At 44.8% G+C, this 23,828-nt stretch overlaps 1 protein-coding gene across 1 annotated transcript; it reads right to left on the bottom strand.

The window, feature by feature from the left end:
* Nucleotides 1-2,732: 2,732 nt before the first annotated feature.
* On the bottom strand, nucleotides 2,733-23,796 carry Hsd17b2 (hydroxysteroid 17-beta dehydrogenase 2; the record flags this gene model as incomplete). The annotated part of the gene is made up of 3 exons (XM_059253235.1): nucleotides 2,733-3,121; nucleotides 9,073-9,210; nucleotides 23,616-23,796. Coding segments are annotated over 3 exons (660 nt in total), but the record flags the coding sequence as incomplete, so codon positions are not given.
* Between the last annotated feature and the right edge of the window lie 32 nt (nucleotides 23,797-23,828).

Here is a 23,828-nt window from a genome sequence, read left to right as displayed (position 1 = left end):
TCAAAGTGTGCATCGTAAGTCCATCAATGAAATTTTTTGGCCAAGCATTTAAGTATTAGCAAAAAACAAAAACACCAACAACAAAAACTACAACAAACAAACAAAAACCATACACAGGCCAAAATGTAGCACATTTCAACTTAGAGCCTTCTCTGTATGGAAGTCTCTGCCTCGGGTCACCAGGGAGGAGAGCACAGGGAGGAGAGCACAGGGAAGAGAGCACAGGGCAGGGCCAAAGAGGGGGTTAATCACACCCAGCAATGGCACACTCTGTTACTAAAAGAAGAGGAAGAACAAAGACTGCAGCTAAAGAAAAACCTCTCTGTAAATCTCCCAGGGACATTCCCTGGAACTGAAGCACCCCACCACACAGGTGGACCTTGGAGAAAACAGGTCACTTTGGACAAAAGCCATGAGCCGCTTGCTGGTCTTCCAGAGATGGTAGCTCCAATTCTCCATTCAGTCACCTCTACTCTTTGAAATATAATAAAAAAGCTGATGATCCAGGACATGTGAGACACAACACAATTTATACTGTTATCCTAGTCACTCTGATCCCAAAATCCAGACCTTGAGTGACTGGCTGAAATTTGGGGGTCTATTGTGGGAATCAGCAATTTTTTGACTTGTTTCAGGGGAAATAAAAGATTTCTTTTACAATATTACTGCTCGCTGGCTTGTGCCTGGTCAGCGGAGAGCCCCATACAGTTATGCAAAGAGATTAAGTTGTTTTAATGCCAATACACTATTCATCCTGTAGTCTCTGAATCAAGGAGTATTTTTGATGTGGGAGTCATCGTTCAATTAATGCATTTTAGGTGTAGATCATAACTTTTTCCTCAAAGATGCTAACAACTACCCGAGTCCTTAGCAAATATAATCTTTCTGGTACTGGCTAATTTTGTCATAACCCTGATGGCTGCTTATTAGAGTGGTGGTTACTTAAGGTTGGGGTTGCTGTGGCAGTTTATTTATTTTTACTTTGAGATGGGTCTCATGTATCCCACACTGATTTCAAAAGTCAATATGTAGCCAAGAAGCCAAGGATGGCCTCAAACTTCTCATCTTCCTGCCTCTGCCTCCTTCACAGTGGTTGCTGCCCATAGCCCCAGCTACTCAAGAGTCTGAGGCAAGATGATCACTTGAGCCTTAGAGGTGGAAACTAGTCTGGGTGATGTAACAAGATTCTGTCTCAAAATAAGAATAACTTCATGAGGCTACAACTGCTATCAATGGTGGTTCTCTGGAGCTTTCTGGAAAGGGGTCACCATTCTAGATCTTAGGAACATTTGCGATTCAAGGGAAGAGGTCAAGGTAACATTAAGAGGAGCTATGAGAAGTTGATTCCGAGTCTTGTTAATGATTCAGGTAGTTGCGACTCCCTGGTGGAAGTTACTGAAGACATGGTAGAATGCAAGAAGGCTTGATTAGGACAGGAGCCTGAGGACTCCACGGGGTGGCTGCCCTTGGTAAACATTGACACCTGGTGAGAGTTTGCTTTCTACGGGTAAGCCAAGGAAACAGCTTCTTAGACAGTATGTCCCCCTGACAAGGATGCTGTGAGCGCTGTGAAATGATGAAGAATAGAAGATAACTGACAGAGATGGGCAGGATAGACTTCAATTTGGAAAGTGGTTCTCCAATGAGTAAAATGCCGTCAATGAGCAACACGTGTGGCAGAGAGCTCTGCCGTGGAAAGCAGAAGCAAGCCGCGCCACAAACTCCTCTGTTCCTTTCGATGGCAGGAGCTGAAGAGATACCTCAGTGACAAGTGCACAGTATGAGGACACGAGTTCAGGTCCTAACATCCACATAAAAAGCTGGCTGTGACCCCAAGCTCCAGGTTCAGTGAGAGACCTTGCCTCAAGGGAATAAGGCAGAGAGTGATACAGCAAGACACTGGGTATCTTCTTCTGGTCCCTATGCACCTGTACACACACATGCACACACTGTCTCTGTGTCTTCTCTCTCTCTGTCTCAGTCTCTGTCTCTGTCTCTCTCTGTCTCTCTCTCTCTCTCTGTGTCTCTCTCTGTGTGTCTCTCTCTGTCTCTCTCTTTCTGTCTCTGTCTCTTTCTCTGTCTCTCTCTCACAAACACACACACACACACACACACACACACACACACACACACACACTTTCAAGCAGGGCATGGTGACTGCATGAAGGAGGCAGAGGCAGGAAGATCGGAAGTTTGAGGCCATCCTTGGCTTCTTGGCTACAGAGTGACTTTTGAAGTCAGCGTGGGATACATGAGACCCATCTCAAAGTAAAAATAAATAAAATTAAAAAAAAACTGCCACAGCAACCCCAACCTTAAGTAGCCACCACCCTGACAAGCAGCCATCAGCGTTATGGCAAAACTAGCCAGTACCAGAAAGGCTATATTTGCTAAAGACTCGGGTAGTTGTTAGCATCTTTGAGGAAGAAGTTATGATCTATTTGGGTAGATCCCATTGATTTGTTGAGACATAACACTAGTGCACACTTAATAGAGTTCAGTATGGTGTAAACACACTTCTTATATGTGCTGGTCTTGGTTTATGGGTATAGTCATGGCCCTGAGGTGGTCTAGAACTGAATGTCCAGCCTCTGGGTGGTATGAGGTCTCAGTAGCACTCTCTATGGTGCCCCCTGCTACTCTCCAGCCCTCTTGCCACTATGTCAAAAGGAACCAACACATTTCAAAATGAGAATTTGAGGTAGAAAATGAGTTTAATAAGAGGATTCCCTTTCATTCTAAGAACGTGACATTTCCTACCCCATGGGGGCCTTGATCTTCTAACTCGATGTCCTTAGAGCTCTTGGCATCTGTTTTGGAATAAAACATTTTTGCGAAATATAGTCCAATAAGCTGGTCGGGGAATAGGAGGAGAAGCAGATCCACAGGTAAGTCATTCTCCCTGGGGCATAAAAGGAAGAGGGGTTCTTGGCAGAAATGGCATGCTGGATGTCCTGCAGCACAGGGGTGATGTCTGAGAAGGACTTGTCTTTCATGATCTGGAGCAAGTTCTTCTGTGTATGGACATAGTCCTGGCCATAGTCATCCTGTATCTCCTGGGGAAGGTGGTCCAGGATTTCCTTCTCCATCTTATCCCAAGTGTCAGGTGGGCCTGTGATGTCTGGAACACAAGAAGTAAGGAATAGTGAGATCCTGGGAAGGCCAGGATGAACTGAGGAGGCAAGGGATTATGGACTAGCCTCTGCTGGGAAAGATGGGTGCCTGTCAATGCTCTTTTAAAAGCCAATTTTCTTTCTTTTTTTTTTTGAGATTATAATCACATCCTTTCTCTTTTCCCTTGCCTCCCTCTAAGTCCTCCCATATGCCCCTGCTTTCTCTGTTTCAAATTCATAGCCTCTTTTTACATTAATCATTGTTACAGGCATATATACGTGTGTGTGTGTGTGTGTGTGTGTGTGTGTGTGTGTGTGTGTGTGTGTATTCCTACATATAATCTTCTGAGTCTGTATAATGCTACTCATATGTATGCTTTCAGGGCTGACCATTTAGACATGGCAGAATGGATGGGGAAAGCCCACTGGTCCTCAGCCCTACACAAAGAACTCCAGCTAACTAAGGAATGCTGAGGGTGGGACAGAGAGTGTTCTCCAGAGAAGAGCACACAATGAACCATTTGAAACCAAATAGCTCTGTACACTCCTTATACAATGTGTGCTTCATAACATTGCTGATTGTCATTTTTAAACCTACACATGAGGCTGGAGAAATGACTCAATGGTTAAGAGTACTTGCTGCTTTTGTAGATGACCCTGGTTTTGTTCCCAGCACCCACACCAGGTGACTCACAGCTGCCTAGAATTCTATATTTAGGGCATCTGGCACCCTCTTCTGACCTCCACAGGCACCTACATACATGGGGAGTGCATACAAACACTCAGGCACACACACATACATATAAAATAAATCCTTTAAACTTAAAAATGGATAAAGATGGATGGTTAGAATTTTCACAAACTGAATAGCCCAAGTAATGAGCAACTAGTCCAAAAATAGAGCAGCACTCTCCCCGAAATCCCCTCTTAGCCCCTTCTCAAGCTACCACTGTCCTTGCTAACAGGATAGGCTCATTCTACCTGTTTTGAACACTTACTCTTTGGTGCCAGCCTTTTTACTCAGCATTGTGTGTGTGTGTGTGTGTGTGTGTGTGTGTGTGTGTGTGTGTGTGTGTGTGTGAGAGAGAGAGAGAGAGAGAGAGAGAGAGAGAGAGAGAGAGAGAGAGAGTGATGCATGCACGTGTGATATGCCCACTCTCTTTGTTGCATAGCTCTCCATTGAAAAACTTGTGGACCTGATAGATCTCAATGGAACTTGGTGTTCTTTTCCTGTTTGCAACTCTTACAGCTATGACTGTCTCAAATATTTCAGCACATGTCTTTTGATGGCAATTATGTGTGTAGAACACAATGCCTACAATGTAACATCGAATATATGATCTGTTCTGTGTGCCTAAATATGTCAATACATCCTACACACAGCATGCACATATAACTTATTAAGTATACAAAAAGTACCTATTTCTGTATTGAAAATTTAGTATGCAGCTTAAAATACCTTCTGTGTGTAATTTTAAACATTAAATATGTCTTAATATAATTTCAATATATGTTTGAATTTTATTATATAAATGAAATGATTAAATAGAAATGTATTTTAACATACAGACAAGGTCTGCTTATTATATGAAATTAAAAAATATATATTTACTTTAAAACATAACAACGTCTGCTTATTTCATAAGTGAGTACCAAGGAGATGTGAGCATCTTTAAAATCAATCTCCTTTGATGAAACTAACAATTCCTCCTTGTTCATATACTTATGCACACAGAAGCCTGCATTTTCTTTTATCAGGAAGGAACAAAAAAAAGGTGGTATTCTGCTCTTTCCTGCTCAAAAGCTACGGATCTGAGCTGTGGTTTGAAGCATAGCAATAGGCTTTGTGTTGAACAGCTTTCAGCCAGCCACTTTCCAATCACAGCCTTGCCAGGCAGCCTTTGCTAGGGTTCTCCACGGCAATGCTGCAGTCCACAGACTCGTAGCATATACCCTGCTGTACGTGGGCTTTGGGTCCCCCAAAAATGCAGATAGTTAGTTTTAAAAAAATGAGCATTTTTAAACTTTTAATAGCTACCACCAGATTATCCCTCAAAAACACCATGGCCCCCATTCTCTGTCCTGCATGTATGCAAGGGTTGGTTGGCTGGCTGTGGCATGCACCTTCATTTGCTACTGTATGAGTGCCTATATGAAGTGTTGTACCCCAAAGTCCAGTGATGCTGGGGGACTATAAGTGAACATCCAGTGGCCCATTTCTCTTCATGAAGGCACAGCACCACAGGTAGAGAAATAATTACCCAACAATTAATTGGGAGGTTTAGCCTTGCAAGACACTCTGGCTTGCGTGTTATGTCCCTCCTGGCACCTCTCTCTAACCCCTGATCTCAAAAGCTAGAGAATTTCTCTCTCTCTCTCCACTTCAGTGACTTATAAAAGTTATATTCATTAATATACATATATGTATGTATATCTGCCTATCTGAATGCTGCGTAGCAGGATGGGATGACCCAAAGTGCTTATGCAAAAGCCAGAGGACAACTTTCAGAATCAGATCTCTTTTTCCACCATGTGAGTCCTGGGGTTTGAACTCAGGTCATCAGGCTTGGCATCCAGCGGCTTTCCTCACCGATTCATCTCTCCCGCTATTCATGAACTAACCACATTTGAGAATACACTGTCTAGAGCCCCTAACTGCTCCTCCCACCCCGCCAGTGACAAAGCCACCAGCCTTTTGTCAACCACCATCTACTACTTTAGGCGCACATAACCCACCCATTCCCTGGCACTTTGGAGTAACACATAACCTGTCAATCTAACCTGAATCAAAATCCCATCTTTGTTTCGTATCTGCTCGGTGGCTGGGAAAGTCCTTAACTTGAACATTGATTTTTCTCATTACAAATATATATATATATATATATATATATATATATATATATATGGAAATATTCTATTGCCTCCTTCGTAGATGAGAACTGAGTGAAACAGTGCAGGAAGCTAGCATGTTTGATGTGTGCTAGGCATGAAACACCTTGGCTATTTTTATTGTAGGACATTGGGAAAAACACGATCTGTGTCCTCGTCCAATTTTTAGAAGCTCAACACTGATTTCTTTGTAAGTTCCTTCCTTGCCTCCACCTTCAGTTAGATGAAAACACAGGGTGTTGGTCTCTAGCCTGCCCTCTGTCTGCCGGCTGACAGCCTGGTACGAAAGACAAGACCAGACAGAGGCACTGGAGATCTGTCCTCAAACTCCTCATCATCATCATTGCCTTGTACCAGGAGCCTGCACTGGGACATATTACCCACCTTGCCTTGGGGCGCCCTCACCTGGAGAACATCAATTAAGTCTGCCCTGTAGATAATAAAGAACTAGAAGTTCCCAATAGAATCATTACATTTTAAAGCTTTTTTTTGTTTTGTTTTGTTTTGTTGTTTTGATTTTTTGAGACAGTGTTTCTCTATGTAACAATCCTTCACTACCACCCATTGTAAGATGAGGAGGTGGGTACCTTTTGGAATAGGGAGAGGGTTAGATGGAAAGGGTTGTAAAGGGGCTTCTGGGCGCTGGTTTCATTGTTGATCTTAGTACATGAGTGCTTGTGTTAAGTTGTTAAACGGTGAGTGTCATAACTTTCCCTATGTCTACGATATAGTTCTTCATGGAAACAGTAAGATCAACTACCCCAAGCATGTGTGGGAACAGGTGGTGATGTGCCTGCTAAGAGCACATCCCCAGAAATGTTAGCAGCAAGACTTCCCTGATTCCCTTAAAGTGTAACTTAACACCAGCTTGCTCCCTTTTCCAAAGGGAGCCTTATGTGGATATGCTGGAATTTTCCTTTGGCTCATGAGCCTAACCTAATCCTTGATCCTACTGCCAGGTGTCAAAGTCCAGTTCAGGGACAGCAAGTTGGCTCAGTAGGGAATGACACTGGGCATCAAGTCTGACAACCTGAGTTTGATCTCCAGGAATCACATGGTGGGAGGAGAAAAGCAATTCCCAAAAGTTGTTCTCTGATCTCCATGCACATGCCATAACATGTGGGGCGCCCACACATACATACGTGCACAAAAAAATAAAAATAAAGAAATGTACAAAATAAAAGTGCAGTGCAGCATCTTCTTGGTCCACCAGCTCCCAGCTGGCTTTTCCCTCTAGAACACCCTTCTTTCCCTTCCAGTCCAGATTTGCTCCTTCTTCTCAATCAACTTCCCCCAATTCTCCTCCCTGCTGGGGAGTTTGGAGTAGAAACCCACCCACAGACGTCATCTTCTCTCCCATCTCTATTACCCTGATCCCCCTTCTCAGCATATACGGCTAATGTTCCTTTTTATGTTCTTTAATGGTTCCTGAGCCTCCTCCACAGCCCGGTGAGGATCCCATCTGTCAAGTGCTTCTGGCCAAAGGTTCAGTTTTTCTTTAGATTTTATCTTGTGCATTTGGCCTGACACTGACACCTTTAGGGTTTATTCTTCAGTGGTTAGGAATTCCTTCCAGTTTGTGAGCTTTATTAGACTTCCTTCTCACACCCTCACTAACATGACCAATTAAACATTTTATGGTCCAGGAAAAAAAAAAAGGATGAACCTTCTGTCTCCTCCCAGAGTTCAGAATTTCAAGGAGAGGATGGGCAAAGACAACATCTCCCAGAATGGAAGGAAGTGGTCCTGTTCTCTAAAGGAGAGGAGAGAAATGCTGCTTTCAAAACATAAAGAAGAAAGCCATCTTGTAGGGAGGGAAGGGTTCTGGTGTTACCCAGCACATCCATTCACTTTGTTTGTGAGCAATCTGTAAGTCTAAATGAACAAACCCAGCAAGAAGCTGATGGACGCCATGTTGGAAGTGGGTTTAGGTGGCTCCGGAAAATCAGGAAGAGTCCATTGGGGTCATTTCTGAGCTGTGCTCTCACAGAGCGAATAAATAGGGCAAGGAGGGGGGGGATATGGGGAAGTTGATGTTCTGAGTGGGCATCAGGGGAGCTAGTTTTGTACCCAGCATGGCCTCTGCTTGCTTACAGCTTCTGAGCCCTCTCATCCACTTCCAGGAAGGAAGCCCAGAAAGGAATCACCCACAGAAGGCATGTGCCTCTCAAAGGTTAGATGAGCTCACCTTCCCACTGAGCATGTAGTAACTCTCTCCAAACTCCTGCACTAAGGGGCTGACCATACTCTAGCCCAGCAGTAGCAGTACCAGGCCCTATTTTAGAAAGACATGAGCCCTCCCAAATACCTTCTTGACAAGGCTCCCTGCTGCCAGGAGAACTCACTACTGTCCAAGCAAACAGACCCCTGATGGTGGCTCTTGGCTTCCCTTAGTTGGAGCATTTACTCAAAAGGTTGTTCAATTGTGTGTGTATGTGTGTCCCCTGCAACTCAAGGCCCTTGGAGCTTGCCCCTTTGAGGAATCCTCTAGAAGGATGAGTCCTGTCTCCCAGCTTCTATGGAGGGATGGAGACCTAACATCATCCCCTTTACACTGAGCAAGCCTTTGTCCTTTTGTATTTGTCTGGCTCGGCTGAGCCTTGCTCTCTCTCTGCTCCCTTAGCTCCATTTAAACATCCAAGGCAGGGTCGGAGAGATGGCTCAGCAGTTAAGAGTGCTTGCTGCTACTGCCAAGGGTCAGAGTTCAGTTTTCAGCTTTCACATAGGGTGGTTCACAACTGCCTGTAACTTCAGCTCCAGGGGACCCAACATCCTCTACTGGCCTCCCCAGGCACCTGCACACATGTGCATGTACACACAAGCAGACACACATTCACACACATAAATAAAAATAAATTAAAAATAAAATACTTGAAACACCCAAATGACATCTACACAGTCAGCTTAGAACTTAGCTCTTACTGAATAAAATAAGTTTTCATGACTAATCCCTGGCTGTGCTCATCTCTGACAACCCTGTAGGGTTCAATGCATGTCATAACTGACCAAGAGGAATGTCAGGGTCCCTTTCCAGGGGACCATTACAGAGCTCTTGGGCTCAGGTACCTACTTGTTTTGAAACCTCCAGGTTGGATGGTAACAACTTTGACTCCCCATCTGGAGACTTCTTGTCTGATGATTGATGAAAACATGGTCAAAGCTGCCTTCGTGGAGCAGTAGGCTGCCATCATTTGTATTGGGACCTCAGCTGTGGGAATAACGGGAGAAAAAAATTAGGTTTGACATTGACATTCATTCATCCAATAAAGCACCTGACTGTACACCAGGGACTGATGTCAGCAGTGACCAAGGCAGGCAAAGGTATGCAAAAGGTATGAATCCTGGTGAGTTCACTTCCTAGGTCACTCCCGTTGCTCAGGTGTATTCATTTCTAAATGGAATCTGATTGATTTAGGATTGACCAGCATCTACTCACCAGCTCATGCCCTTCAGCTTTAGCGGCCACCTACGGTATCACTTTGGGGGCTTGGATGGGGCTCACACTTCAGCCCACCTTGGCAATATCCAACAAATTAGACTCAATGCTAGTTGCAGCAAGGAGCAACATATGCCAGAGCATTTCTGTAATGAGCACGAGAAATATCTTAGTCTGTGGTGGAACGCATGTTCATTGCCCTGCCTACATCACAGTTAGCTTAGTACATGGAGCCTTGAGCTGGGCCAGGTCGCAGGCAAGGAGGGAACTTTAGAAAGGACACTCAAAGGAGACAAGAAAGTGTGAGTTACCTGATTGGAATAATGGGCTCTGAAGGTATGATTAAGACGAAATGACCACCAGGTAAGCGTGTTCAAGACCAGCATGAGCCTGAAGGCGCTAAAGAGGCCGCTCAGTTGGCAAAGTGATTGTCACACAAGCATGGGAACCTGAATTCAGATCCCAGCACACATGTAAAATCCAAGTGTGGTGGGGTGAGTCTGTCCTTCAGCACTGGAGAAGCAGAGACGCCCAGATCCCTAGAACTCATTGTCTAGCCAGCCTAGGGCAGCTGCTGAGCTCCAGGCTCAATAAAAGACCCCGTCTCAAAATAAATAAATAAATGAATAAAAATAAGGTAGAATAGTCAAAGGAGAACCCTGACATCAAACTCCTCATGCACATGCACAGATACACACATTCATGTGACCATGCACATGCACACACACCACACATACATGTACACACACAAATAATAACAACAAAAATAATGAATAAACGAAGTGAAATGGGCCCTAAGTCCACTCATGGGTGTTTTTATAAGAAAGCAAAGGGCTGGACACAGAGGCACAGAAGGGAAGCCGTGGGAAGACACAGCACAGGGGTCTGCTGTGGTCTGCTGGGAGAAGCCCGGGACATCTACAGCCACCAGAAAATGGGAGAGGTGAGGTTAAACTCTCTTTGAGAAGAGACTTCAGAAGATGCAGTCCTGCTAAGTCTGTGATTTTGACTTGTGGCCTCCAGAACTATGAAAGAACAAACTTCTGTAGTCTTAAGCCACTTGGTTTATTCCAGGAAACTGACCTAGCTACATTCTAGATGGGAAAAATGGCATTGAGAAAGGATGGAAACATCCACATCTCATAGCACTAAGGAATACCTGAGAAAGCAGGACCCGGAACATGGCCTCTAGTATTATGAAAGATTCCCCTGGCCAAAGAAGATCCACTTGATGAATGGCTAAAATGATGCATCCATACAGAAGAATACAACTCAGCCACTAAATCCATGAACTTAATATGTACAGCTATGGGAGGGACTCAAAGTCATTATAGTGGGTGAAAGAGCCAAACAAAATTGAGTGTGTGTTTTTTCTTATGACTGCATTTATGTAAAATTCTAAAAAAAAATGCAAACCAATCTATATAATGAGAGACACATATCAAGGGTCATATGCAAGATGGAAGAGTCCTGGAGAGATAGCTCGCAGTTAAGAACACATAGTGTTCTTAGAGAGTCTGAGTTCAGTTCCCAGCACCTATGTCAGATAGTTCACAATCACCTGTAACTACAGCTCCAGGGACTCTGATGCCCTCTTCTGGCCTCTGTGGGCATGGCACTCACATGCTCATATACATACACATTAACACATTCATGCTCATAATTAAAAATAAAAATAAAGTCTTCAACTGAAGCTCTAGACCCTAATAGGATTATTCTGTACTGTGCCCACATGAGAGATATGAACTATGAAGCTGCTCTTGGCTACATTTTTGTGTCTAGAACCTTTTTTTAAGCTTTCTCAGGTTTTATGTGGATGTATGAGCCCCACATTGGGCACCATATGTAAACGGTGCCAGAGCCTTTCTGCCCTGGCTACCTGTTCCCAAGTAAAAAGCAGCCACTTCCCAAATTACCACACAGAGGCTATATTAATTATAAATGATTGGCCAGTGGCTCAGGCTTATTACTAACTAGCTCTAACATTTAATTTAATCCATTTCTATTCATCTATGTATTGCCATGCGGCTATGGCTTTACCAGTCCTCTGGCATCTTGCTTCTTGGGCAGCCCACTCACATCTCTCCTGACTCCTCCCCTCTTCATCTGAGTCCTCAGTTTGATTGTTGCACCTAATGTTATCCTGCCTTGCATTGGCCAAATAGCTTTATTATTAAGCAATGAGAGTAATACATATTCACAGTGTACAGAAGGATCAACCCATAGCAGATTATATTTTGAAACAAAGACTTTGGAACATGATTAAATCATAAGGATGGAGCCCTCATGGGGTGATCGGTATCCCTTTAAAAAGAGACATCAGTAGTTTCACTTATGTTCTCTGTTTCTGTTTCTGTCTCTCTGTTTCTCTCTCTCTCTCTCTCTCTCTCTCTCTCTCTCTCTCTCTCTCTCTCTCGTGTGTGTGTGTGTGTGTGTGTGTGTGTGTGTGTGTGTGTGTCCAGAATACAAGAACACATTGAGAAGCTAGTGTCTGAAACCTGGAAGACAGCCCTTGCCAGCATCCTGACTTCAGATTTCAGCCTCCAGAACTGAAAGACAGAAATGTCTGCTGCTTGAGCCACCCAGCCTGGGATACCATGTTATGGCTGCTCAGGCAGACTAGTTCAAGAGATGAGGAGGAGCAAGAGAAAGGGATCCCAAAGGGAATCTTCTAAGCAGGTTGGTTGTAGTGCCAGTACCATGGGAATGTGAGCATGTCTAAAGTTACCCGATTGCACACTTTAAATACAAGCTGTCTAGTATACATCCATAGCATCTCAACTCTTAAAACTTAGAAAGGGAAACCACAGCACTACAACAGCCTGTGGACACTTCAGCAAAATCCAGGGAAGGCTTCATGCCTATTTTCTTCTTCCCCAAGCCCCCAGGACATGCCCACAACTTTCCAGGAGGAACTCCTGGCTTATCTTCCTGTGTCCCCTGGCTTATCTTCCTGTGTCCCCTGGTTGATCACCTGTGTCTCCTGGTTTATCTTTCTGTGTATTGGGAATCTCCGGCCCACTCATCCCATTCCAGACTGCACCCATCAGAAAACCCCCCAAGAGTCAGCTCCTCCCCAAGAGATGCTCAAGACCAGGCCTACAGAGTATTTAAAACCCAGCCCTTAGACCTGCCAGGTAATTCCTCTCCAGTTTTCTTCCCCCGAGAATTACCCAGGGGTGCTTTGCTCATTAAACCTTGACTTTTAATTTGGCCTGATCTGATTTATTGCATTAGCAGAGAAACCCAATATCAGGGTACAGAAACCTTTTACCGTGTGTGTACCCTGGTTCTAACGATTTTCTATCCTTCTGCAATACCCACCAACCAAACATAGATTTTCCAAATGTTTGTCAATATTTTGCAACTGACTGCTTTTCCTGGCCAAAGTCTCTTTTCTCCTTCTGGACAGACATGCACCACTGTGGGAGGACAGCTTCTTAGCTCTGAGCCCCTTTGTGAGAATCCTACCTCTCTCCATACTTAAAGCTGTTAGTAAGAGCACTTGAGACCACAATACACACCTGTACCTAAGTTTAACAAAAGACCACTCATTTTTAAAGGAGGCTTAAGCCACTAGCTCATGGTCTGCTGTGCTAGGATAAACCTTTGCTGGTGGATGGACTTTCATCATCCTCTTCCTGAAGCTCCATATAACTGTCTTCACCTACAGAAGGAGGGAGTGTGGATTGTAAGTAAGGACTAGGGCACATTGGGACTAGATTTTTTTTTTAAGCAATCTTAGTAGAGCTAGAGCTGGGATTTGAACACAGGAAGTATTAGTTCCAGAATCCATATCTTAGCTTCTATCTGCTAACATGCCTACTGGTTGGCCAGCCTCCAGCATCCATGGAAATCATGAAAAGAAGAACACACAGTTTAACCCCCATGATCTGCAGTTGCCACACAGCTAAGAGCATGACTCTTTTTTGTGGGGAAGGGAGATTTTTCAAGATAGAATTTCTCTGTGTAGTCCTGGCTGTCCTAGAACTCACTCCGTGGACTAGGCTGGCCTCAAATTCACAGAGATCCACCTGCCTCTGCCTGCTGAGTGCTGGGATTAAAGACATGCACCCACCACCTGACGGGAGTGTGACTCTTAAGCCACGTTCTGTTCTTTGGACTTTTGCACCAACCAAAGGACGCAGTTAGATGACAGATGCAATAGTCATGTAGAAAAAGAAAAAATCACTTAAAAGATCAGCTGCTCACATGTGTTGAGAAAGGGAGCCAATTGCATCAGAGCCTGTTTGAGGGCAGGTGATTGACGCACAGAGATTTACTCAGTTAAACCCCGGGGTCCTTCACTTCAAGTGATGTGGTCAAGCCTGCTGTCAATTAGCCCGTCTGTTCTTAAGAAAGTAATGTATGTTTAGATGCCTCTGTCTTTTAACCCATAAACCAAGAATAGTGAAGCTGGGAAGACTGGTCAGTTAGTAAAGTGCTTGCCTTGAAAGCATGAGGGAGGGCCTGAATTCCATCTCCAGCACCAATGTGGAGAGAGATAGACAGACGGGGGGGGGGGGGGGTTACAATGGTACAAACTTGTACTCCCAGTGCTGGGGAGTCAGAGATAGGATGATACCCTGGGACTCGACTTGCTGGTCAGTCAACTCAGCTTACTTAGAGGATTCCAGACCAATGAGAGACTTTGTCTTAAAAAAAAAAAAAAAAAAAGTAGATAATGCCTGAGGAATAATACCTAAGGTTGTCAAGGTTGTCCTCTGGCCTCACATACACTTGTATACATGAACACACTTCTCCCTCCCCTCTCTCTCTGCCCCTCTCTCATACACACACACACACACACACACACACACACACACACACACACACACAAAAAAACTACTGACAGTACATGCACCTAAAGGGGTGATAAGAATTTAAATGACCAGCATAGTGCCAACACAAGTTAGCACCCTGCAAAGGCTTCCCATTTCTGGTACTACCCAACTTTTTCACAAGACTCTGTAGTGCAGTGTTTCTTGGACGTAAGTGTGCTTCAGAACCCTGGCAATGCTTGTTTGTCTCTAGGCCTGATAGGAATCCCCTGAACCTAATGAATCAGAATCTGCAGAACAGCCCTTTAACCCCCCCCCCAACTGACTCCTTTGAATACTGAATCTTGAGGAGGTGCATTAGGGTTTTTGACACGTATTCCTGAAGATGACCTTTCAAATGGATGTTCTGCCTTATGGATGGACTGGGTGATGGATTTGAATGAAGCCTATGTTGGAAATTTGATCCTCAATGGAACAGTGTTGGGAGGTGGAGTCGTGAGTGGTGATCAGGCCTGATGATGTAAGGCGACACATACACAGGATCCTAAAATGATTAGTCTTGATAGTCAACTTGATTGGATTGAGAACTTCCTAGTTTAATAAATGGATCAACATCATCTCAGGAATGAGTTCATTGCTGAAGAAGGTGGCATCTCTCTCTCTCTCTCTCTCTCTCTCTCTCTCTCTCTCTCTCTCTCTCTCTCTCTCTCTTTCTCTCTCTCTGTCTCTTCCTCCCTCCCTCCCTCCCTCCCTCCCTCCCTCCCTCCCTCCCTCTCCCAAATGATGATATATACAGATATTAACCATCTTCAAGCTAAGAAAAGAACTCTCACTGGCCACACTGATACTTGGATGTGAGACTTCCAGCCTCCGGAGCTGTAACTATATTTCTGTTATTTAAGCCACTTGGCCTGTGGTATTTCATGATGACAGTTAGGCTGACTAACACATCCTATTAACAGTATGACCTCTTTTAGCCAACCACATACAGAACCATAGACTTCTTCCACTTCTCCTAAGGCCATGAAAACAGACTTGTTTAGTTATATACCATAAGCATATTTCCCCCAAACAACCACCCCCGTGTGTGTGTGTGTGTGTGTGTGTGTGTGTGTGTGTGTGTGTGTGTGTTGTGTATTTGTGTGTGTGTATTTGTATGTGTGTGTGTGTGTGCGAGTGTTTGGGTGATAAGCATGGAGGTACTTTTGTACACACGTGCATGTGTGTCTGGTGGCTTCCTCTATAACTCTTCACATTGTTTTTTGAGGCAGTGTCTCTCTCTGAACCCAGATCACTGACTGGCCAAGCTGGCTAGCCCACAAGTTCCAGTAATACCCCAGTGCTGGGGTCACTGTACACCATCATCTCTGCTTGTGTGTGGGTATTGGTGATCCAAACTCGGATACTTGTGCTTGCAACTGAACCAGTTCCTCAGCTCTACCATTTCTGCCTCTGTGACCCACTCAGTGACCTTGTCTTCTGTCCTAAGTCCTATGCTTGGCAAGTGAATAAACTGAGAATGTGAACTTACCCATCCCTAGGAATAGTCTAGAAGCTACACTTGCCTGGTGCCCTTGGTAAGTTAGTAAAGTATCCTAAGGTCCTACTGGCCAGTTTTGATGTCCTTTGAGAATACATAAAGCCTCAGAAATGCCACAGTCACAATGATCAATCCCTACATAAAGAGCCTGTTTGTCAAAGATTTCTTTTTACTATTTTTAATTACGTATGTGAGTCTGTGTGTAAGCCCGTGAACATGAGTACATGAGCCAGTGGAGGCCAGAGTGTCACTAGGGTTACAGGCAGTTGTGAGCTGATGTGGATCCTGGGAACCTAACTTGGGTCCTCTGCAAGAGCAAAAGGAACTCTTAACTACCAACTCATCTCCCCAACCCCAGGAGCCTCATTTTATAGCTTGAAGCTAAGGTGTGATTATGTGGGAATTAAGGAAGAGATGAAACTTTTCAAATAAATTCCCTGGCAAGACAGCAGGGGGCAGACCACAGCAGCCCTTCCCAGAGGCTCCAAGGGAAAGGTTCCAAGGTCACTTAGTTTACTTACTCTCTGGTATCTCTCCTAGCCAGGGCTACCCATCCCTAATCTCAGGACAACACCGAAAGGTCTCTCACCTACCTTCTGATGCTTGCAACATGGGTTGAAGTTGACTCTGATAGCAAAGTCCATTCCTCTGGCCCTCTTTCCAAAGCTGAACTACAAACCCTTCCCATGAGCTCAGGAAATACAGGCTTGCTAATTCCCCTGAGGAAGCTCAGTAGAAACTTCAAACAGCATTTGATGGTCTCCTTGTCATTTGAAGGTCTCTGAAACTGTGACAAGCTGCTAGGTACCACACCAAAATCAAGGTCTAGAACCTTGTTCCGAAAAGAATGAGTGACAGAAGTAGCACCGGGGACTCAGAACTGCAAATTCTCAGGTCCCACTCTAGAACTACTAAGTCAGAAATATGAGAGTGGGACCCAAAATTGTCATCATGACAAAACCCGTAACATAAACATAACATTACATAACACAAAATTAACTGTGGTGGTTTTTAAAGTCCATGATTCTGTTATACTCCGCTTCTTAGTTGAGTGACACTCCTGGAATCCCCAAAGCCAGGTCTAATTATCTCCCTATAGAGCACATTTTTCCTTCGTTCTGAAAGAAGGGCTCTACATTCACACGCCAATACTGCTTTGCTTGCTTTGGGTGATGTTTCAACCAAGATACCTTCCTAATTCCTGGCTTAGGAGGTACACCAGACTCAGAGGCCTCGATGTCTGGAAATCCTCCCCACTCTACAGAGAGAAGACGATATGGAGAAAAGCTGTTTTTCCCCTGAACAAAGGGGCCACCATATGAGCAAGTGGCAGAGCCTGAGGATTGGTCACCAAGGGGAGGTGGGTGCTAGCTTCTAGGGAGTTAAGAACATGGGTGTTTCCAAACTCCCCACAATGTACAGGACAGCCTCCTGCTCCAAATGTCAAAAAGTCAGAGGTGGGGAGCAACTTCCCCACACATCCTAGTGTCTTTGAGACTGACCAGGTTCTCTAGCATCTCCATGTGACAGCTGATACTGGACTCCAAGTCACCAGCTGATAACAAAAGATAAGATTCAGATCCTGCCTGACTGGAAACCCCTGAAGCCCAAGTCATTCCAGAAAAGGTTGCTTCCAATCATTTTCATTCAAGGACACTGTGAGGCTGCATACAAATATTTACTTTGATTTCCTAAGAAGAAAACTGGCCAAGAAAAAGCTTTGAGATCAGTCTTTCCCAATTCTTTAAATACTTTGTTAAATATTTATCCAACTGCCTTGCTGAGACTAGAGTTATAGAGCTAAATGTGTGATATGCTACTATAGGGCATATCCCAGGGTGGGAATGTGCTTAGCCCTCCCACTCCCTTTATTCTAGAGGGAGAAAATTAGAGCTGGCTGTGGGGATTCTAGGAGGGTCACTCAACTAACAAGTGGAGTAGACCCGCAACTTTCTAGCTTGCCGCTTTTGACAGTGAGGAAATGATTGATGACTTGCAAGAGAGCCATCCATGGATCAAGGTCCCAGGGCAGAATGGGACACCCAAGGAGAGGGAAGGAGTTAGGGAAGGAGATGACGAAGTAAAGAAAGGAGAGATGGGAAGTTAGGGAAGCTGACGGCTTCTTCAATCTGTTTGTAAGAACTCCAGACAGGAAATCAATATGGCCGACAATGTGTACCGTTAATCCTTCCTCTTCTCCTCTTCTCACTCATGACTCCTAAGAAAGGCAAAACATATCAAGGTTCTCAGATCATTGAATAGCTAATAATTAGAGGATGTGAAAGGATCAGACTGGAAGTGTCCGGAAAGGAGAACGTGGGAAGCAGAGAAGGGAAGAGTCAAGATTTGGAAGGCAGAGAAGACAGAAGCTGGCCAGAGGTGAAGGGGCAGCAACTGAAGATGCTTGGAAAAGCAGCCAAGTATCTGGAGGGGATTTGCATTAAAGCATGTTTGTGTGTGAGGTTTACCCTCTCCTCTATCTTCTCACTAAGAGTTTAATAAAATGTGTTTTCTGGAGTTGTCTCTGACTTTATGGGGTAATTAAAGAACTAATAATTAATTCAGCAATGGGTAAAGATTGAGTAGTGAGCTGTTGAGGTGGTTCAGCAGATAAAATCACTTGCTTCCAAGCCTGGGGACCTTAGTTCAATCCCTAGGACCCTCACGGTAGAAGGACAGAACTGACTCCCAAAGTTGGCCTTTAATCACAAGTTCGCCATTACACATGTGCCCACAGACACACACACACACACACACACACACACACACACACACACACACACACTAAAAAATATAGTTTAAAGTAAGAATGGGGAGCTTCAATATGGTTTAAGGAATAAAGAGATTTTCATGCATACCCAGGTTACATAAAAATGGGAGGACTAAACCAGATTTGGAGAAAAGGGAAATGTTTGGTATTGGCACGGCATGCAGTAAAAAACACAGATAATAAAGACTTTTCCCACAGAGAGAGAACTAAATCAAGACTGTAAAACACACATTTGTCACTGCAGAAAGCGTATCTTGTTAGCTATCTAGCTGAAAGATAAAACTACCAGATGATATCATCCAAGTCACCTGCTCAGACAGCTTGAGGCATAGTGAGCCATCACTAACAACCTGTGTCGGTATTGGAAAAGAAAGTCGCCCAGCATTTTGGTAGGAAATGTAGAAGTGCGTTTCCCGTAAGGAAACTGTGACAGGCCTAAAGGCATTCAATCTGCTCTCCAGGTCAGCCCAGGTGTCAAAAATAAATTTTTGATTTATTTGTGTATGTGTTTGTGCCTCTGTAAATTTCTGTGCACCCTGTGCACACAGAAACCTGCAGAGGTAAGGAGAGGATGTCAAATCCCCCTGGAGCTGGAGTTACAGGGAGTTGTGACTCACTGTGTGGGAGCTGGGAATCGAACTCAGGCCTTGTACAAGAGCAGTAAGTGCTCTAACCATTGAGCCATCTCCTTAGCCCCTTTTATAGGTTCTTCCCCTGCTTTTATAGGTTCTTTAGCTTCCCTGATCCTTGTGTAAACCTAATTGTCCTCTCTCTCTCTCTCTCTCTCTCTCTCTCTCTCTCTCTCTCTCTCTCTCTCACATCTGTGTGTGTGTGTGTGTGTGTGTGTGTGTGTGTGTGTGTGTATTCTGTAGGTCTGTGTTATATGGGTAATTATACACATGAGTGGAAATATGTACACACTACACACAAGTGTGTATGCATGTAGAAGCCAGAGGTCGACACTGGGGTCTCCTCCATCTCCTCCATTTCTCTCCACCTCATTTTTTGAGACAAGGTCCCTTCAATCTGGAGCTCACCCATTCATCTAGTCTGGCCAGCAGATGGGCTTCAGGTATCCGCCCATCTCAGTCTCCCTAGTGCTGGGATTATGGGAACAGAGCTGGTTTCTCACACTGGTTCTGAGGATCCAAACACGTCCTTAAATTTGCATAGCATAGACTTTCCCGACAAGGCTATTTCCCTTGCCCTAAGCTAGCTCTTTTTCCCCCCCCAAAATTTTTTTATTATGTCACAAAATTCTCCACGATGGTCCAAGGCATTCTTCTTTGTGGCTTCTGCTGAATTCCTTTGTTTCTCATTAATGTGTTACAGATGGAATTTTGAGCCCTTTTCCAGAAAACCTTGTGGACTGAACCCCTCACTCTCAGTGTCATGGGCATTTACAGAGATCATTGGAATGAAATAGGTCCCTAACTCCTGTGGCATCCGCATAAGAGGAGGCACTGGGAAGGCAGGCACTCAGACAGGAACACATGGAAAGGGCACAGGACAAAGGGGCCTTCAAAGCCAACAAGAGAAACCCACACTGCGGACCCCTTTATCTTGGACTTCCGGTCTCCAGAATGGTGAGAAAAACACGCCCGCTGTCTAAGGCACCCGTCAGCCTTCACCCAGTCTTCAGACATGCTCTTGTTCTGGCGGCTCAGCAAATTCACACAGAGGAAGATGGGTCTTCAGGAAGCTGCATTTCTGTCTTCTTATGGCCCCGCCCCCGCCCTGCCATGCACATTTGCCTCCCGTCTCCTGACTTCCTGCTGTCCTCCGACCTTGACACCGTGTCCTGGGTGGCTCTTGTGTCCCACAAATGTGCTTCTTTCTAGAGTTTCTCTGAGACTCAGCCTTCAGAGCTGGACTTGAGGAAGGAACACTTCCTCCATCTGGTCGAGCCTCAGGGAGGAACAAAGCCAAGAGGGCTCTGTGCTTGGAAACGTGAAAGGCCTGCAGAGCAGAGGGTTGGTGGGAGAGCAAGCTGGAGAGGCTGACAGTGCATTTGATTTTGGACCCAAGGACCTGGTACTGATCATGAGAGAATGTCATGGTAAAGCTGGCTGCAAATTCGCGTAACCGAAGGTTGAGAACGGGAGCGAGAGGCAGGGTACACTTTAACATCTGGAAAGCTATAACAACAGTGAGAACTTCTGACCGTCAACTGGTCCATTTTAACATCTGGAAAGTTATGACTACAGTAAGGACTTTTGGCCATCCTCGTAGTCCATTTTAACATCTGGCAAGTTATGACAACCGTGAGAACTTCTGACCATCAACTGGTCCATTTTAACATCTGGAAAGCTATGGCAACAGGAAGAACTTCTGACCATCAGCGTGGCAGAGGCCAAGCAGAAGACATGCAGAAGAACAGCCTTCGGGTTGTAGGCTCTTTCTTTTAAAAGATTTTATTTTCTTTTAAAATTATGTATATGTGTGTGGGTATGTGGAGCTGAGTGTGATACCTGTGGAGGCCAGAGGGAATGTTGAATCCCCTGGAGCTATGGTTACAGCTGAGTGTGAGCTGCTCTACATGGGTGCTGGGAGTTGAACTCTTGTCCTCTCAAGAGCAGTAAAGACTCTGAGTCACGGAGCCATCTCTTCAGCCCCCATTACAAGTTTTTAAATTGCCACCTCCCATCCATTCTTTTTTCACTCATTCACCAGTTGGCATATTCTTTTTCTTTTTGCTTTGTGTGTATGTGTGCATGTGCACATGTGTGTGCATGTTCATGTGTCTGCAGGTACACATGTGTACAGATGTACATAGAGGCCAGAGGCTAGCCTCAAGCGTCATTCCTCAGGTGAATTTTTTTTATTATTATTTTTTATTTTTTGGTGAGACAGCATTTCTCACAGGCCTGGAACTTATCAAGGAGAGTATGCTAGCTGGCCAGTAAGCCTCAGAATCCACCTGTCCCACCTACCCTGTGCTGGAGTTATAAGGGTAACACCACCACACCTGGCTTTTTCATATAGGGTCTGAGGATCGAACTCAGGTCTTCATGACTATAAGACAAGCATTTTACTGACTGAGCCCACCTCGCCAGGCCCTTATTTTGATTTTGAACCATTATGATACCAAAGCTGACTATAGAGGTGATTTAAGTTCAGTATGAGCTCATTATCCTCCTGCCTCCTCCTCCCTGGTGCTGGGATTACATGCAGGCACCACAAGACCCAACTGTATTGGTTCACCTCTTTATTGATGCTATTTCCTGCCAGATACTGGGTCTACAGCAAATACTCTATGTCGGAGACCACTGAAGGAAACTCTTAGGAATAAAGGGAACTCCTGAATTAAGAACAAAGACAGCAAAGAGAAAAGCAGCCTGGTCAACAGGCCAAGGAAAAGGCAGTGACCAGTCACTTCAGTAAATATTTGCCAAATGGATGAGTCAGGACTGTGTGAGGCTCTCCCAGAAGTACCAGAGGGTACCGTGACAGTGGGGGAGGTGAGGTTTGCAAAGCATTTGAAAGTATAAAGGCCAAGTTCAGAACAAAGACAAAGGTAAAGTGCTGCGTGTTGGTTGGAGGCTGGGGAAATGGCTTAGCTGGTGAAGTGCTTACTGTGCACTGTGTAAGCCTGAGGACCCGGGTTCAAACCCAGTCCCTTCCATTAAAAAAAAAGAGAGGAGGGATGATGATGATGACGGCACGTTCCTCGGCGCTAGGAAGGTAGAAACTAAAATTCCATAAAGTTTGCTGACCGGCCAGTCTAGTTAAATCAGTGAGCACCAGGTTCAGGGAAGGATCCTGTCAAAAAATAATGTGGAAACCATCTCCAACCGCCATATGCATGTGCAAGTGTACACACATAGGCATGAATGCACACACACACACACACACACACACACACACACACACCATACAAAGATGTTATAAGTGGGATTCCTTTAGATTCATTGGTGTGTGAAAAGTAGCAAACATCTGGAGATAAATTTGGTTTTTCTCACAGAAGGTAAATAATAATTGCTCTTAATCAGGAATCAATTTTTTTTCTTCCCCCATAATCCTTTCAGCCCTCTCTCTTTCCTGTGCTTATGCCTTGGGCCAATCAATGACTTCAATCAAAGGCACAGAGCAGTTAATTTTAAGGAAGTGACTGAATTAAAGCCAGGAAAGGGAATGTACTAAATAGTAACAACGGTCTAAGAAATAAAAATAAATACATAAATAAATAAACAAACAAACCTCCCCCCCAAAGAAATTCTAGAACAGCTGGTCACATTACAACACACACACACACACACACACACACACACACACACACACACACACACACACCAATACCAGAAACCTAGTTGGACTTTTTATTTGTATAAACTTTACTTAGAACCAACTAATCTGACAGGGAGACTAGGGTCCATCTCAGAAGGCAGGAACTGGGAGTCCAGAGCCCAAATCTGTTTGACTTCCTGCTCACCCCATGAAGAAACCTGAGAAATACCCCAGAAGGTCTCCCTGAGCTGAGGAAAGCCTGGGGAACTCCTGTGTGCAAATGTCTGTGGGAGAAAGCAAAGAGTGACAACCCGTGCAGAGGCCATTGCTTATGGAATAGGAGACCACCAGGTTGTTGACAGACCCTGGACCCAAGCAACAAAGGTGAGGACAACATCACGGCTAATCCTAGGGGATGGACCTGGGCACCCAAGGTACACACAGAGTGGAGTCTCTCACTTACTCAGTTTATGGAAATAGCAGTGAGCTGTGTTCAGAGAAGAACACATGTGCATGTGCAAGTGTACACACAAAAGACAAGCGGCTCGAAGCATTAGAATCACCTGCACCATGAGCTGTGCCGCCCTACAATGCTTATGTGTCGGCAGTCACAGTATGAAGACACCTGAGAATCCCCAAATCCCCAGCAATGAACACGGTAATTAACAGAAAGTAGAGAAGCGCTTTCGCATGAGAGGATTTGAAAGGAGAGAAAGGTCAACCGTGAGTACACCCACTGACTCATGGTGATCCAGCCCTGCTTTCGTGTGCCTTGCTCTCGGGTGTAGCCTGCAAAGAATGCAAAGACCCACGTCTTGTGTCAGGCACCACATGACCAGGTGCCACCAAGCTGACTCACCTCCCATGCTGCTAACATTCACCAGCCGCCCCTTGGATTTTCTAAGTAGAGGCAGAAACACCTTGGTGACCTCCACTGCTCCGAAGAAGTTCACGGCCATACATTTTCTGTAGTGGGTCATGGGAATGAGTTCCCCATCTATTGGCAACTGGAGGACCCCAGCGTTGTTGACCACAGCCCACAGACCTGGGAACAAAAAGAAGCAGCTGTGAG

Source organism: Peromyscus eremicus, unplaced genomic scaffold, assembly GCF_949786415.1.
Source record: "Peromyscus eremicus unplaced genomic scaffold, PerEre_H2_v1 PerEre#2#unplaced_3731, whole genome shotgun sequence".
Classification (NCBI taxonomy): Eukaryota; Metazoa; Chordata; class Mammalia; order Rodentia; family Cricetidae; genus Peromyscus; species Peromyscus eremicus.
Note: the sequence above shows the minus strand (reverse complement) of the source record. Positions and strands in the feature narration are given on the sequence as shown.